This window comes from Gavia stellata, chromosome 18 (assembly GCF_030936135.1).
Source record: "Gavia stellata isolate bGavSte3 chromosome 18, bGavSte3.hap2, whole genome shotgun sequence".
Taxonomy (NCBI): domain Eukaryota; kingdom Metazoa; phylum Chordata; class Aves; order Gaviiformes; family Gaviidae; genus Gavia; species Gavia stellata.
In genome coordinates, this window is record NC_082611.1 from 20,208,096 (window position 1) to 20,226,072 (window position 17,977).

At 49.1% G+C, this 17,977-nt stretch overlaps 1 protein-coding gene across 1 annotated transcript in view; it reads right to left on the reverse strand.

Annotated features, from left to right (window-relative positions):
- The window catches only part of LOC132318653 (hydrocephalus-inducing protein homolog), a 147,800-nt gene that overhangs the window by 102,911 nt on the left and 26,912 nt on the right, over positions 1-17,977 (reverse strand). Inside the window, exons 7-9 of the mRNA XM_059826626.1 lie at positions 11,641-11,842; positions 8,825-9,008; positions 45-144 (exon numbers count right to left, since the gene is read on the reverse strand). Coding sequence (XP_059682609.1) covers positions 45-144; positions 8,825-9,008; positions 11,641-11,842 — 486 coding nt within the window. The remainder of the gene's footprint in view (positions 1-44; positions 145-8,824; positions 9,009-11,640; positions 11,843-17,977) is intronic.

Here is a 17,977-nt window from a genome sequence, read left to right on the forward strand (position 1 = left end):
TCGCCTTGACCATAGGTAACAGAAGCAGGAGAAAGGAGCTGTACCTGAGATGTCACAGTAGACCGTCTGTTGATAGACTCTGGCTTCTCGGGGTTTAAAGACCACCTTGATTTCAGCCGAAGAATTTGGCCAGACATCTCCCTCCTAAAACAGAAGCAGACCATTTATCTTCCAACGTTACGTCTTGTTTTCAAGCCCAGCCCTGTAGCCTATATTTAGAGCATCAGTGAGGAGCAAGGAGCAAGCAACACTTGTCAACAAAATTTATAAGAGAGTTTGGAAGCAGCTGCAAAAACTAAGCCCCTTACCTTTACTGGCACCTGGTAGAAGCATTTTGTTAAATTAGGGCTACAACAAAGCAACCAAACTGGCAATCAAACTCCAGCGAATCAAGCAGGATTTCTTCAAAGGTGCTAGCCAGTCTACGGAAACAGGACCTCTCTCCTGCAGACCTTCCCGTATATCCCTGTATCACTATGGCTACGTGAACACTTCTGCTGAGATCAGAAGAGATTTAGCAAATCAAATGGATTTTTCCATTCTTAGTTATGAAAGTTCTGCCTCTTCTCCCCTTCACCCGTACATGTATTTAAATATATAACGTACTCCGGTGAGTTGGGGCGCTCAGCAGAACAAGCCCTCCCACCTGGGGATCAATGAAGAACAGAGTCCTTGTCGATGGCTGCTTCTGCCCCGTGCCGTGAACAGTCAGCCAGCACATAGGTTACAAAAGATCTGAGAATGAAATTGAGAGTTGGATGTGACCTGATTACCTCTGCAAGGTGCATGCGCTCCTGGTTCCCTGAACACAGGCTCCAACAATAAGAGATGGGATTTGCTTATAGCTCCACACCTCTTTCAACCAAAAATCAAACAGTTCTTTCCCTTGTCATGCTCAGAGATTGAAGTCTGGGCCATGCCACCAGTGCTTCTGCAAGGGTCTGCCGCTTCCTTGGGGTCTTCTCGCTCTACTTCACCCCCAAAGAGTCCTGGCACTGGTGCCCAGTCCCAGGGAGCATAAATATTCAATAACTATAATACTTCCCATCGACTTAGCACTTATAGCTCAAAGGACAGTCCCCACAAAAATTAAAGGGCTGTGACATGGTGAGTTATTGGGCTGCAGCTGCAAGTAATTCCCTAATGCACAGCCTGCTCGGAGTCAACAGAACAGAGGGAAGAACAGGCAGAGAGAACAGTTGCGAACACCAACCACCCATCACCACCACAATAATAAGAAAAGGGAAGTCTGAAAGCATAAAGTCACTTGGATTCCTCTCAAAACCTAGAGCAAACACATTTGCCAGACCAAATGTACTTCGTGTTTCTACCCAGCAAGCGACTGGATGAAGATGAAGCCTTCTTCTATGACGACACGCTTGCTTGAGGAAGCAAGATGGGGACATCAGCCTGCAACCCACAGTCAGCGTGCCAGGTGTCAGAGCCTTTGGGTCCCACAGGGATGCCACATGGACTGAGCACCCACAGAATTATCTCAGATTTGCAGGAATAAAAGCATTCCGGGTGCTCCAAACAACAGAAGCTCTGCTACCTCTGGAGCTTGCCTAAGCTGAGGCACTGAGAAAAACCGCTCGGATGATAGATTTCCCTGGCTTGGCTAATTAGAATTGAGTAACTCGGCAGTGCGCATCACCCAGCAGCTCCCTGTGTGTTCAACAGACTGAATTCAGTGGTCTCACCCTGGGCAGAGCATCCCTGGGGAGGAGGGGATGCACTAGGCAGCTGCTGGCATCTGCTTCAAGCCCAACGCCTGTAGCTGAACACAGATCTCAGCTCACCGGCGTTCTACGCTTCTCCTTAAAGGGTGCTGCATGGGCTGAGCTGCCCAGCGGCACCGTCTGATCCTCCAGCTGCTGTGATCCTCTGCCCAGAGAGCTGCAGAGAGCCCTCATTCCTGCACAGCAAACAGTGCCTTGCCAGCACCATCAGCTATGCAAACACTTGCTGCTGCTACACTGAAGCGGTGGTGATCTTTGACGTCTTCATCTTAGAGAGGGGCAGAAAGCAGGGGAGGATAGCACATCCTGAGCCTTAAAACCAAAACACAGGCATGCACTAAAAGAGGACTTCAGCAAGGAGTGGGAGTGAAGAGAGCCCAATTTCAGAACAACCACCCACATCACACCAAGGGGAAGTCTCCATTTGCTCCACAGAGCCCCACGGGCCAGACAGCAAAGCCGGGAGAAGGTATTTGAATGAGACAGGACAGAACCAGAGAGGCTGAGGGTGAAAACTGATGCCAGGATTTGACTGGAGGTCTGCAAGCAGGCTTACGAGGGCTGTGCACAGCCAGACTACCAGGGGCACGCAGCTTAGAGTTTGTGCTGGCTGTCAGACGGACGATGCCTACTGTAAACCGAGCATCCCATTTGCTGGGACGGCGTTACTGCTTTCAAGACTTTGGGACCTATCTGAAAAAGCAGAGTGAGATTTATACCATGTCACCATTTAGTGCGATACTGGCTGCTCTAAAGCAGGAGTTCATACGAACAGGTTCCATAGAGCCAAATCATTCCTGGGAAACTCGGACAGCATCCTTCCCTCCACCGAGGCCAGGAAACAAACTTCTCTGAGCCTAACACAGCAATATCAGTCTTTCACGTCAACGATCTGACAAAGTACTCTTTTGCTGCTGGCTTCTGCTGGATCGCAAGCTGATGGTACTCACTGGTCTATTTTATGTGCCGCAATCAGATATATTGGCCCTGCAGACACTTCAGGCCAGTTTGGTTATTACTCAGAGCTTGACAGAGGCAATACATCTCCCATTAATACAATTCACAAGCAAAAGTGAAGCTAACCAGGAAAGGCAGAGAATTCAAAAGAACCATTGGCCTGATGAATATGTATCTGCTAACAACGGGCACTCTTCTAGCTGAGCGAGTTTAGCTGACTTTGGGATTCGATGAATTCCAATGCCGGCACATCTGTGACAGAAATATAACCGACACGGTGATCTTACCCCATTGTTTTGGAGCACAGTAACAGCAATATATCATGGAGGCAGCGATAGGGACAGAGCTGACAGGGCGGGGGACCTAGGAAGGCGGTGCAGAGCCAGAAGGCAGGGACAGGAGTGGGAGACGGTTCAGAAGCAGCCTGTGCTCGATGCTCACGACAGCTCTGCCTTGCTACGAGCTGCACTCACATCACCTGTCCAGCTCTGGTCACTGCCAGTTGAGCTTTAGGTGAACAGGACTAGGATGGCAAACTTACCTGTTCCCCCGCTAAGCTCTGGCAGTCAGACAGACAGATACTCTGCATGCCTGAGCCCCCAACGTGACTTGCACGGCAACAATCCTGACTGCAGCGGTGAATATGCACAGGGAGACATTGTGACTACAGCAGGGAGAGGGGAATAGAAAGAGAACTTCATAAAAAAATTCAGTAAATCTCACTCCCCCATTTTACAGCACACCAAAATGGAGGCACAGCAAGGCTTTCACTCACCGCAGAGTCCACCTAGGCTACTGCGGGACTTCCAATGCTCCTCTCAGGGCAGCAAAACCTTCCAGGAGCTCCCCTGGCAGGGCAGCACCGTTAGCCCCAGGCGCTCCACCGAGGTTCCAACATACAGAAGGAATAAGGGCTGAATCCTCAAGGCCTGAATGCCCTCAAGTGTTCAGGAGAGATGTGGGAGTATTCACACTATATAAACTTTCTATCTCTAACTTGGATCATCTACAGGGAGCCTCGGGCTACAAAGCCTACATCCCCTTGAGTGCAGAAGCTGAACTGCCCAGGTTCTCCACCACACTGGGACACCTGAGGTTTGTGTCAAGGGCAGGCAACGGGGAAACCCCTCCTCCCCAGAGTAACATAAAAGCCTTTCATAGTCCTCACGCCACTCCGGTGGTGTACTAGCCCCAGGAGTGCACGACTACACGCTATTTCATAGTGCAGAGGCTGCTCTCTGGACATGCCCTGGGCTCTCTGCAGGCACCGAGCTCCATACCAAGGGCTGCCCCTCAGAGGAATCCCTTCGGGTCTTCGCGGCTTTGGATTAACCTGGTTTGGGATAACAACGCCCACACTTAGCCTGTTCTCAGGGGGCACTGCCTCTTGCCACGAAACCGCCTTGTGCAATACCAAGTCCACTTCAATAGCCTTTCTCTCTCTCTCCACCATAGGACCTGTCCCCATTCAACTCTTGCCCCCACCTAACCCCTGTCCCCCTGCCCCCCGTAGCACACACATCTGTAACAGGCACCAGGTAGCCGGACGCTGGCAGAGCCAGCAGCGATACCCTGCCTCCCGCTGCGTGCCAGGCCTTGCACCCAGCAGGGCATCTCAGATCAGCTCCTGGGGAGAAAACCATGCCCACCTCCATCTTTGCAGAAGGTACTTGGAAACCAGCTCGCAGATGAAGGCTGGCAGGGAGCTGGCTACCCCAGCCAGGACTCGCTGTCCAAGGCTCCCTCTGCTTACGGACAAGTGGGCACAGAAGGCAGGAGGGTGATATCGGGGCTTTGCAATCTGCTCCGGCTGCCTGCTGGTCTCCATGTGGGATATGAGACACTGGTCGGGACACAAAGCCCTAGTTGTCCTGGCCTCCTCCCATTCCTGCATCACCATTGCTGTCGGAAGGGGAACCGGAGCTGGGTCAGTGCTGGCAGGGCATATATCTGACTCTGGAATTTGATGATGGCTCAAGATAGCCCAAAGTGAACATCAAAATGGGGAACTGCCACTGCACCAAAAACCACAGCTTCAGCAAGAACCTGGGAGAACACTGCAAGTGCACATCTCCAAACAGCGAGGGAGTGGAAGTGAGTCCCTGCAGGTGTTACTCGGAGTGCCCGAGATCCTGGTGGGATGATTTGCTCAGTACCGCCAAGACCACAGTGATGGCTGCAATGCTGCCGGGATCTCTCTGTACACTGTATAATTAACCAGTGCGGGAGGGAGCCTAGAGCTTTGTGCCGATGTCATGTCTTCTTTTACAACCTAAACAGACAAACCCCCCTTGCCGGGGAAGATGCCTTGCCACGCTCCAGGAAGCCATTCAGTGATGCACCAAGATCCTGACAAGGGACACATCTCCATACATCTGAGGGGCTGCTGGATCCCAAAGCACAGTCACATGAGACGCCTCTAAGGCACCAGGAGGAAACAAACCTCCGGACTAGCAATAAAACCCAGCCTTCTGTATGCATCAGCACAGCTCTCTGGAACGATCCTAATGCCGCATCATTACTGGAGCCTTGCTCATATCCCCACTCCCAAGCAAACATGCACCAGCAGTTAATAGATTCAGTCTCTTCGGCTCCCGATAGGAAATTGCCGTTCGGCAGGATCCAATGTATTTGGGTGGAAACTTCTGGCAGTACGTCCACAGATAGCTTCCCTCTCCTGTCAGTGAAGCTATAAGCCAGATCGTTTGACTCCAAAGGTGGAGAGCAAGAAGAAATAATCAGTTACACTTTCTTCTACTATACCATAGCTAAAACAAAGTCTTTCAAGACATAACTAGTCTGGGAAATTTCTGTCATTTCTCCCTTCATTACTGCTGTATCTTAGACTATCAAACTAGAAAAATACTCTTTTCTCCTGGGAAATTAAAATAGGCTGTTGAAAAGGTTCCTCACATTCCTGCTACCCCACAGGGAAGAAAAGAGCTGCTGGTTAAAAGGATATGCTTCATTACCCACCCTTGCAGGCTGCCGCTACATGCGTAAGAGCCTCGGGACGCCTCAGGAGCCAGCGGTCTGCCTGGGCTAGCGTGTTCTCTATAGGATGGCAGTTGAGTCAGAGCACGAAAAACTACCATGGATGCTAACCAGGACAGAAATAAAACATATAGTGCTGGGAACAGGATATTGCAACGCTTCTGGCTTCATGTCAGTCTCAGACAGGCTGCAACTGGAAGGTGGCAGAAAATACAGACAGTGGCTGTATGGTGATACAGCACAGAAACTCCAGCTGTCGTACCCTGGCTTTGCTACAGCGTAAAGCAACGTCATACGGGAGGGGATAACACAACATGACTCACAGCTCCAGAAGTGATCTCTATGCAAGAGCCCAACCGTAAATACTTGCAGATCTTATTTTCCCCCCCTCAGGCCCTAAATAATGAGAATCCGCTAGATATCCACCAACCTGAATAAGAAAAAGCCTGTCTTGAACAGCTGGGGACGACCAACTGTTGGCCAAATCCCCTACTTGCTTTTGCAGAGGGGGAAGGCGAGCCACGGAATGGAAATCGCTGCTCAAAGTGGACAGAAAACCAAAGACAGAGCTGGCAAGAGAAGTACCAAAATGCCACCCAAAGCGCACCCTGCTAGTTCAGGGCATTTAGGAGAAAGGCAGCGCCGAAGCAAACATCTGCCTCTTCCCATAAATAACTGAACCCCTGGAGATAGTCTCTTCTGCCAAAATCTGAAGTGCTCTGTAGTAACCTTTCATTTGGATGGGGACCAGCTTGGTTCCCCAGCTGAGGTGGAGATTTGCAGGAACAAACAACACAGTTACCTCCCAGCCCAGCCTCTGGATCAACAACACGAGCAGCTTCATAACCTGGACATCTCGAAGACCACCTCCCTCAGCTCAGAGCTAACACATGGCACTGAGGAGTCACTACCAAGCAGTCACAGGACAGGGAGGACTTGTCAACGTCAGCGCAATGGTAACAAATCCTTGCCCTCCCTTTCCTCTGGTTTCCATTTCCAAGGAGTCGGCACCCACGAGTCTGCAATGTGACTTACAGCTAAGCTGTGCTGCGGAGGGTGCAGCAAAAAGCAAGGACCTTCTCCTTTGGTAGCCACCTGGGCTTCTATCACAGCTGCTTCTGCTGACATAGCATGTGTATTTGCAAAAATAAATTAAACCAAATTCGAGATGCACTCAGAAAGTCAGAGTTGCATAACAGCTTGTTTCCCACAGGCTTGGATGGCTGCTCAAAATGTTCATGGCCACGTGGTAATTCCAAAATCACTGCCTCCTCTTTTTTGTTATTATTTTCACCAGCAAATTAACCCTATACACACTGAAGTCACCTGCTGCAGCTTCTACAGATAGCAACACCTGGAAAAAACAGCAGCTAATGGTGCATTTACACAGCAAAGCTTCTGCACAAGCCCTGCAAAGGCACCCTGCCCAGAAAGCATTTCCCAGACCGCTGTCCCTCCATCAGCTTCCTAACCTCTGGAAGCAAATGCTTCCTCCAGTCACTTGTTACAAAGGTTTGATTATTTTTATAGGGTGCTCTCAGACATCACAGGTGATAGGTGGGAAGAAGAGAGCAGCCACTTTGGGCCAGAAGGTCTGTGAGGCAGCAAGGTCCCAGCTTTGGGGGGGCTCTCCAGCACGTTCACACGGCAGTGCAGGAAGGGTGTCTGTCCAAGCTAAATGTTACAGGGCTGTCACTGGAGAGAAGGTTGTGGAAGTCAGTGGCGGTGGATTTGTAGATTCTACATTTGATAAAAAGGAGAAAATACTTGCTATCTTTTGAGGTAAAGACACCCAAATGTCAGGCGGGAGGGAGAAGACAGACATGAGCAGAACTCCGAGCGTGAAACTGATTGTTCCATAAATAATGGAATTAATGGAAATCAAAAGGTTGATAATGCTGGCCAAGACAGAAGGGGAGAGACCCATGTAGTAGCCCACTTATATTCAGCCCTGGAGCAAACTGTGTAACATCACCATAGCCATTCAGGAGATGTTTCCACTCAAGACCTGAGGCCAGGCTACACTTCATGTCTGTACATCACCACGTTGAGTACCAGCACGCAGTACTGTGGGCAGCCAGGCTTTGGGACCTCACCTTAACATATGTAATGCATCAAGGGTGGGTCGAGCTAGTTCTGGAGACATATACCAACTGTAACGAAGCAGGAGCCCTGGGACACGCTCCAAAACCAGCTCTAATGCACTGCAGGATGCCCCTCATGCTCAGCTGATCAGCTCCCACCCTCCACAATACTCCTACAGCTCTCACTCTATCTCTTGGTCACACCATGCTGCTGCCAGCTACAGTGGTGTGAAACCGCAGCTGTGCTGACATTGCTGGCTCTTCAGCCTTAGATGGGCTCTAGGAACAACCAAGAAGAGAACACAATCCCCTTCCTTGAAAAAAAACAAGAAATTATTTTCACCTATTTTAAAAAAAAGAAGAGGTTGGGTTTATTCTAGGGTTTACTCCACGATGAGAAGGGATTTTGCACTGCTCAGGCAGCAAGTATTCTTTGTCTCAGACCATGCAAATACTCAGAATCAGAGCTCTGGTTAATTGAAGGACATGGGGTTTTGCTTGCAGAAACAGAAAAGCAAAGAATGTTCTGTACTTAAGTACAATACAACTCAAAAAGACCGTTTAAACCTGCCAGTCTTGTGTCCAGGCTCACAGATGACCCTGGATGGGAGATTCCGACATGGTGTAAGTCCAGGTTATACGAAGTGATTGGTATTTCCATGACTAAACTTGGGCTGAATTTGGCCTCCTTTCCACAGAGGACCATTTCATTCTTCAGGTCAATATGTGAACTGACAGTGCTCTAATACCCTTTGATACTCCCCATACAGTATGCGTAAAGGTGTGCCCTTACGTATAATAACCGATACCTCTGAACACTAAGAGCACTTATTTATAGCCCTTGCAGTAGCTCAGCTTTAGGCAGGCTCTCGCTGCCTGTCAGGAGCCCGCAGTTCAGAAGTGGTTTTTGTAACAAGCTCTCCCAGCCTCGCTAGAAACCTGATGTTTTCTCTCGGCACATCAAGGCAGCTGATGCAGGGATCTGCCAAGTGACCTCATTCAGGGAGGAGGAAGAGGAGGAGGAGGGGAGGTTCTCAGCTAACAGCTTACCGCTGGCTCAATGGTGAAGATATCATCGGAGAAAAGCATGGAGTCTCCTTGCACCTTTGCCCTCTGGTTCTGGAAGGTGCGGGAGAGAAGGGAAAGGCGTTCTCGGAGAGCGGGGTCCACCGTGCACTCCTTGAGGAAGCAATCCGTCTTCTCCTCTTCCTGCCTCTGCAGCCTGCGACACAGCCTGCGGTCACGGGGAGAGACAAACCAAACAGATCATTCAATAAGCAACATATTTGCAGAGACTGCCGGGTAAGTGCAGGGGCAGCAACGCACTCAGGGAGGAACAGCAGCAGCTCAGCAAGGGGCTGACCCCGAGCCATGGGGTCCCAAATGGCTCAGATGATCACTTGTTGCTCGCTGGCGTGGCAGGTAGTTTTACTCCACACTCACAAGTTAAGAAGAGGTTTTGGAAAGCTAGCAGCCCTCAAGAGAGCCTCCCGGCTCAAAGGCGCTGCCACAACTGATGGAGAATCCACCAACCTCAACTGGCTTTTCCCACCATAGAGCTGCTCAGAGGAGGCAGATAAAGATCAAGGAGCACTCGCTGCAGGGCTTCACCAGCAAGGGGAGAAGCACCTGGGGTACAGCTGCAGGTTAGTAGCATCACTCTTTTCCCTTCTTTTTTGGACCTGCGACGATAAGGAAACAATCTCTGCTCTCTGTTCCCTATACGGCCTTCCACCAGAGGAGCCCAGAGCACTTGACAAGCAAACTGATGAATTCAGGCATCACACCCCCTCGGTCAAATTAATGGGTTTATATGCTTGCAAACAGAGGCCCTAGGAAAGGAAGGGACTTTGCCCAGCATCACCCCATAAAGAAGTCAGGACCAGCACCTCTGAATCCAAACCCTTCAGTCGAGCCTTGAACCACCTTATTTTTTCCCTTTTTTGGCCTTCTCTCCAGAGCTGTGACACCGTTACTCTCTCCCTTACTTGGCAGTTGTAGCAGAAATCATTCTAGTGTTTCAAGATCGCAACCAAGAGATGAGAAGGCAGCACTGCTACAGAGCCGTTGCTTCCGAGCTGGCGTATTCCTGTCCCCCCCTTCATGATCCAGTCCCCTGGCCATCAGGAACCACCAGATGACATCACAGGGCGGGATGAGCGAAAGGCTCCCTATGCAACAAATCGAGGTAGTGTGGTATAAACAGGAGAGCGATCATCACCCCGCTAAATTCAAACACAATTAGAAAGGAAATACAGTCATGGATGTTACTAGCTGCACACAGACAGAGCCTTGGGCAAATGCCGTCACCAGAGCCAAAAATACGTGCTTTGGCTAGCTCCCTGTGGAGGGCGATGGAAATGGTTCTCCGTGGCTGACCTGCAATGCCGCGCATTCGGGGGGCTTCCAGCCACTGAGATGAGCAACCCTCAACTCAACCTCAAGGGACCATAATTCCACCGTTACATCCCAGAAAGTCCTGCAGGAAGGAGACGATCCAGGTCTTTTTGGGTCACATCCCAGTGCAGGGTCCTGCCTTCTCCCATGAAAAAGTCCTCCCTGCTCCAAGACCTCAAAAGCTTCTCTGACACCAGGACAGCGGCCTTAGAGCTATGACCATCCCTATGACTTCCAAGTAAGGAAGAACAAAACCTCCTGCTCAGACTTTAAGACACAAACTGGCATAGAGATCAAATGTAATTGGAAAAAAAAAATAAAAATGATCAGGTTGAAGTCGACTGGGGGGAAACCTGGATGCTTCTGAGGGGAAAGAGGATCACTCAGGGTCCAGGCTGAGACAGGCAGCTGGGAGAGATGGTAAAGGAATGGGCCAGGGAAGTACCAAGAGAAGGTCACGAGATTTTCTTTCAACACACTGAGCTTGCACAGAAGTCACACACTGTGTCATTAAAAAGAGAGAACAGGGGAAAACTAGTTTTGCCCTTCAAGGCATTTCTGACCTAATTACGTTGAACTTTATTTGCTCAGAAGCCCTTAAAAATCGCTCCAGTTTAAGGCAGTTTCCTGATCAGCTATGGGTTCAGACTAACTCCAATATATCCACATCCATCCAAGTCTGAAAAGTCACACAGGGATTCCCTAAATCACCCAAGCTTTTAAGTGTCATTTCCAATTCACACTCCCGCCCCGGGCTGTGTGTGCTGCCCGAAATGGGAATTTCAAAGCCTGAGCACAGACACCCTTTCAAGAACCTGCCCCATCTCTCACCACCATGAAGACACAGGTGACTGAAGCCCAAATGCACTTCCAGGTCCTGTGCAGCCCTACCTTCCCTGCAGAACCCTCCACCTCCAAACTCTCCCCAGCCTCGAAGGAAGGGCACAAATACCTCCTTGTGCTGGAAACCAGGGCAGCGCGAGGCAATTAACACCCGACAGCAGGGTGGCCTCAACTTCCACCTTACCCTGCACATCGCTGGAAAAGGAGCCTGCCACCTTATCAAAACTGGAGGGGAAGAAACTGCAGTGACTATCGTAATAGTTATGTTATCTGCAGGTACATTACGTCCCAGGTAACGAGTGCTGACACTATCCGCAGCCTCATGGACCCTCTGTAGCCCAGGGATGTCTGGACCTCAGTGGTTTGTGCTCCCACAAACCACCAATTTGCTATCCAGTCATTGCAACCAACCTTTCCTCCCTAAAACATCATCCTCGCCTGGAGTATGGGTGGAACTGGAAAGGGAAGTGCTGAGCTCCAGTACCCTGAAGCTCAGTGACACATACCCTGACACTGGGGATGGTTTACTTCTCCTAAACCGTTCAAAAGCACCAACACCCTTGAGGCCACACATCAGTTTTACCCTTGGGCAGCATATGTTATGGAAACGAATCTTTCAAACGAACCTCAGCTTCCGCTGATCCTCCTCTTCCTGCATAGCAAAAGGCTTCCACTGGAAGTGGGCTATGATTTCACTCCGATTGTGGATGACCACGGATCCGTGGTTTGACAGCGAGAGGTAAGTCTTCTCAACTGCCAAGGAGTTCCTGTCTAGCCTGATGTTGACATCTCCAGCTGCTCCATAAAGGCTTGTGTGAACATCTTCACCTGCAACAAAACAAAAGGCAGTCTTTGCTCATCTCACTTGCCGACAGAAGTACAAGGAACAGAGCAAACCACAAGTAACAGAAGAAAGCGTTACAACTTTTAGCTGTATTAGCAGTTCCATGGATCAGTACATTTATCACATCCTGATAGATACATGTGTACAGCACAAAGATGTCCTGGACACCACCTTAAGCACTTAATTTCTGGGTGTGTTTGTAGAGGTTTATCCCCAACGTGACAGCATTTACAGTGAGATTTTTCAGATGTGCCCAGGTGCCCTTTGGGTTGCCATCCCACTCAGGTCACAGGGAATTCTGCAAAGTCATTCAGGTGACTCTGAGGAGTCCCACCACAGTCACAGCTTGCCCAGGGTCTCCTGCAGGCACACCACCAGGGGTGGGTCTCTCCTGAGGACCCCTTGTAACTGACAAGCAAAGATGCCTGGGGGCATGTGGACAGAAAAGGGAGGTTCAGAGGAACAAGTCAAGTGACAGCCCACCGCAGGATGACACGCAGAAGACAACCTCACTGTGTCGTAGAAGCAGTGCCCTCACTTGCTGTGGGTTTGTGAAGATATGTCAAAACGAGACTGGTGGGGCACAGCCCACACCAACCCGCCCACTGCAGACCTGCAAGCCCATTTTTTCAGCCTGGATCCTGTTGCCTATGCCCGAGGGCGCAAGTCTACGCTGAATATTCCCAAGCTGTTCAACAACCAGAGTGAGGACATCTTTGCTTTCCAACTCAGACCAAGCTGAAAAGGAGCGAGCCCCTGGCTGTGCACATCAACTGATTAATGACCGGAGTCTTGCTGGGGTACCTGCCAGCATCGCACCCTCCAGAACAGACTCCCACCAAAGGCTCCCTCATTCCTAGAGCCTTCAAACCTTCATTCTTCCCAACCAAGGAACTCCTGGGAGTCAACTGAGCTCAAACTTCACTACCAAGCCCACTCTTCCTGTTGTGGGTGAGTGTTTCCCAGGTGAGATGCAAACAGCAAACATCAGACATGCTCTCCAGAAACAGCATTTCTAGGGAGTGGTGCTTCAAGCCTCCGAGCCAGCCCCAACTGACAAGCGCAGCAACCCGGCCATGGCCTGGAGAGCATCCCTCTGCAAAGGCACAGCCTTCTCCTCACTGCAGGGCTTACAGCAAGGCAGCCAGTGGATGGACCTGCCTTTAAAAGGCTGCCATGAAACAACACAAGGGGAGAGCTGGACGGACTCCTTCAATCCTAAGCCAGGCAACGCAGCAGAATCACATTCGCTTTGGGAGTGGGGAATGAGGCAAGACTCACCCTTAAAATAGCAGATCTTTACAGTCATTCGTTCACCTCCACACATGGAGAATTCAGCCTTCATGCCTGTGTAAGCCTCAATTTCTTTGCTCTTAAGGGAGTTTGGAGTGGCAGGGATTTGCGGCCAGAGCTGAGTTACGTCGGGAGAAAACCAGCAATGTTTCCAAGGACTGGACAATCCACCTCCCATAAGGGACAATTCAGCATATAAAAATAACTGAAGTTCAGAGGAGTTAGAGGCAGGTATGCTTTATAAGCATTACCTTTCCCCTGCGCTGAATCCTCAGCATACATTGGCAAGCAGATGAGCCAGGACCCAAGAAATGGGAGATAGGCACAGTGCTTCGAGCGTGCACAGCGCCGGTTTCTGGAAACACAAGCTAATCCTCCACAACCATCAAGACAAACTACTACAAAATAAACACCATGAAAACTATCATCTCACTGTCCAAACCCATGGCCACGTGGGTCTTGAAGTATTGGGTATAGTTCTGATCTCAAAAAACAAGTTGAAGCGTTTGAAATTAAATAGAGAAGGGCAGAAAGTACAATTAAAAGTATGGAGCAGCTTCTGCATGAAGACTGAATAGGATTCCTCAACCTAGCAATCCTATGGGAGATAGATGGGAGAGGTTTGTAAAAGCATGAATGGCCTGGGAAATGTGAATGAGGAAAGATTTGTCAGGATTTGTCATAAGACAGGAACCTGAGGGCCTGAAATCATGTTAGTAGTCAGAAATTACACAGAAGTAGTAGTACTTTTCCAGGGAATATTCCTTCCTTTGCAACATACTGCCATAGGATGCTGTAGAGGCTAACAGCTCTAAATCCAGAGAGCAACCGGACAAATTCTCGGGAGATAAAACCATCAGAAGCTCTTAAATGAAGATGAGAATGAAGCCTCCAGCACAGAGAACTGCCAACTCCAGAGCCCAGGGGGGAGAAAGGATATGCACTGCCTGTTTCTACACGCTTTGCTGAGCATCCCCCGTGACTGCTCTTCTGGAGATGAGCTGGGGACGCAGCCACCCTTACACTCCTGGCTGCAGGCACCGAGGACTCTTTTGAAGGCTGGAGGGCTTGCCGGAGCACCTTCTACCGCAAGGAGAAGTATTTGACATCGTGCTGAAGATATAAACCCAGAAATGGCTCGGTACAGTAGAGCGTGCACAGATGCCGGTGAGTCAGGAGGAAGCCGCAGCTCTGTCTGCCAGGCAGATGAACTGACACAGAGAGCGGAGCTGCCAGGGTTGGCCAAGGGCGGCTGCAGACTTCATGTCTGGGGTGCCAAATTAGATGTGACATGTCATTTAAGACTCTCGGTTGTCTAATACATAAGTTTATAAAAAAAAAAAATCTCTCTACTGTAACAGTGATGTAGCACTAGGCATTGCACTTGACAGGGTAATGTCCATGGTGTGTAGTCTGGGATGCTTTGCTGCCGTGAAAGCACATTTACCGAATCTAGATGTATCTGCCCTACCATTATTTACACAACACAATTGTATTACAGGCTGTCAATTCTTTCCTCCTTACATGCTTTTGATACATTTCCTACAGGTGGCAGGACACAGCGCTCACTCTGCAACCCAAACAAAGCAAGGCCTAAACTTGAAATTAAAAGCTAGACTTTTTACACAGCAGTAGGGCAGACGCTTTGGGTTGTGCACTCCCGGACGATGCTCTTTGACACAGCAGAAACACCACTCTGTTTTATTCCACCATCCATCTGCATGACTATGGATGCAGGTGTCTTAGCACATCATTACTTTTTACTATGTTGAATCAAGAAATCTAGTATTGGGTCATCCTTCCTGGGGCCTATTCTGCAGGAAAAAATGTTAAAAAAGGGGAATTTACAGGACAGCTAAAACATCTCTCTGAATTCTTCTAATGCTACATGATCATCCTGGTGCAAGAGGAAATAGTTTTCAGAGCAGTACAAATTGTTCTTAAATAGAAAGACAAATTTGGTTTAGCCTGAAAGTATAGCTCAATGAATGGATGAGCAAACCTTCGAACAAGATTTCAAAACACATTTTGGCATTTATGAAGAATGCTTTCCTAATATTCAAGAGTAGTACTTTCCTTCATTGATCACCGCTCTAAATACTAGAAAGCTGGCAGCCAGATTGATTAGACCGAATAGAAACAAAACAGCACCCTGCTGCACCTCGCCTTCACTGAGATGATTCTTCCTTTATCCCTGTCACTCCTCACATCGATCTGCAATAAGTAATTCTTTTGCTCCCGCTACTATCATACCCAACTGCCTCACCGCTGCCGGCACACTCTTGTTTTTCAAACAGCATGCAAAGGACAGCTATTACCACTCCACCAGGCTAAGCCATCTCTGGGAAGCTAGAGAAGTCACCTACAGCTGGAGCCAGCCCTCCCCAACAGATGCTTTTTGCTGCACCTCCCGCAGAGCTACCGCTAGATCAGAGTCAGGAGCACTGCTCTGAGCCCTTTCGCTGTCGGGAAGCTAATGGCATCACCTGTGAGGTGCGCTGGGTCTCCACCGGCCTGAGGAAGGCAATCTGTCAGCCCCCACGCTTGAATTGCCACCACTAGAGCAAAATGCAGAGCAGTGACAGTCATTTTTAAGTGTTTCTCCAAGGCGGCGTTCATGAGCCACCTTCAGACTCTTAAATCATCACGTTATTTACTCCAGCCCTAGGAGCAGCTTGTTTAAAAACCTCATCACTAAATAACGGCTGCTGTTAACACGGGTGTTTCAGAAGAGTCATTCCCAGGCTACAACAAAGCTCAGAGCATCCTAATCATTACCATTGCCACAGTTATCGCTGTTAACGGCCAGAAGTCCCCGGCATGGCCCAGGCCTCAGCAAAGCACCCGCTGAGCTCATGCGGCACATCGACAGAAGAGGGTCTCTACCCCAAAGACTTTGCAAGGAACCGTAAGACAACAGATGGGGAGGAAGAGGGAGATGGAGAGCAACGACAGGCCGGCAGTGGTCTACGGGACAGGCTGCAGGCTCTTCAGACAGCTCTCTTCCACATCAAAAGTCATTTCATTGTCCATCAGGCTCTTTGTTGTGCATCCATCTGTAATGGAGCACCCAAAGTATTCCCCATTAGCTCCTCTGCCCCATGCTTAGGAAGAGCTCGTTGCCTCGTTATAGGATTAAATACTCTGGCACGGGAATATCTGGGACCCAGCAGGGAGGCTTCGTTCTGCCCTGCGTGAAGGAGCCTCACAGAATGTATTGAAAAGGACAATAAAACTATCGGATGATGAAAGACAGCGCTGCCGCGGGCTATTTTTAATCATCATTACTACTACAGTAACGATACGCTGGGGTACCTGACTGGCTGAAACATTACTCTTGGCCCACGGGGAAAATAGTGCAGGAACTTTCATTCTGATTGCCTGGCAGAGACATGCCCAATATACCACATAATAAATCAATTACCCTTCAAGCTGCTCTTCTGCTTCTCAGCAGATACTGACTGATCCACAAGGAAAGGAGGTTAATGAATGGTCAGTTCTGCCCTGAAACCCATCCAGAGTCAATGACACTTAAGAACGTATTAGTGATTTCCACTGATGATAGGGTAGACAAGCTGCGCTCAAGGATGACCTGCTACGAGATGAAAACCACCTTCTTCCAGAAATTTGTCATGCGCTAAGAATGAGATCTGCGGCGTCACACAAAAGTCTGTTTCTGTGCATATCTGGGGATGAACAAAAACTGCCAAAAGGAGATATTTAACTTCCAAACGACCCTCCAAGTACGCACACACACACACCCCCCCCAGTCTGTGCTCATGCAGCCAACTCCATGGGTTGCTTTAGCAGGGTTTTTGTCAGGAGGGGTGTTAGGTAGTTGTGGAGCTATAAAGCCGTGCAAAAAAACCTCAAGCACAAATGAAGCACAAACCTGATTCCCCTTCATCTACCCTCAAAGCGATGGACCATCTGTCTTGAAACACAAGGCCCTGGAGAGGGGGCAAAGGCCATACTCTGTTTGCAAGAAGCATAACAACCTTACTTAAAACAGTATAAAAAAATCATTCTTGCAAGCAGCGCTAGAAAAGGGGAACAAAGACAGGGAACAGTTATTACCTATTAGCTGTTTTGACATAAACGAACACTTTGGAGACCAATTAGACTCACCCATCAATCTAATTGATTTGGACTATAAAAGCCTATAACCAATCCGTTGGATAAAGTATTAGTTACCAATCCTCCATCTGTTGCAACGCCGCTACTGTTAAGATGCAAAGTCAACATACAATTGCACAAACTCCTATTTACACCTTTTTTTCACCTACAATATGCGCCTCCCTCCACCCACCTAGTTCCCACTCCCTTCGAAGCAGGCGTACAAGAACATACGTCAGTCAGAAACCAGCCGTACTGCTGGGAATTCGCACAAGCAAAGGAAGAAAAACCCAACCCGCACTCACCACCTGCCACAAGCAGAACGAAAAATCCCTTTGCAAAGTTGTTAAATGCCTGATGGCCCAAGAAAAAGCTAGAGAAGCCTCTTGTAACAGCTACAGCATCAGTCTGGCTTACACCTTACAATAACGTGGGAAACAAGGTCTTTATAAACTCACGGAATAAAATAAGTTTCTAAACATCTGCCAGCACTAAACACAAGCAAAAGAAACTGTGTCAGTGCACAACAACAAAGCTTCGGAGTCAAAAGAGGCTGCTGCTTAGGAAGCAGAAGATTTCCCCAACTCTTAGCACTCATAAGAAGCTACTATAAATCTGTCTGGTGTTGAAGGAACAGAGAATTGCACGAAGACGAACAACTACAGAGGTGAATAGCAACAGCACACAGCGACGGCAATCAGAAGCTCAGG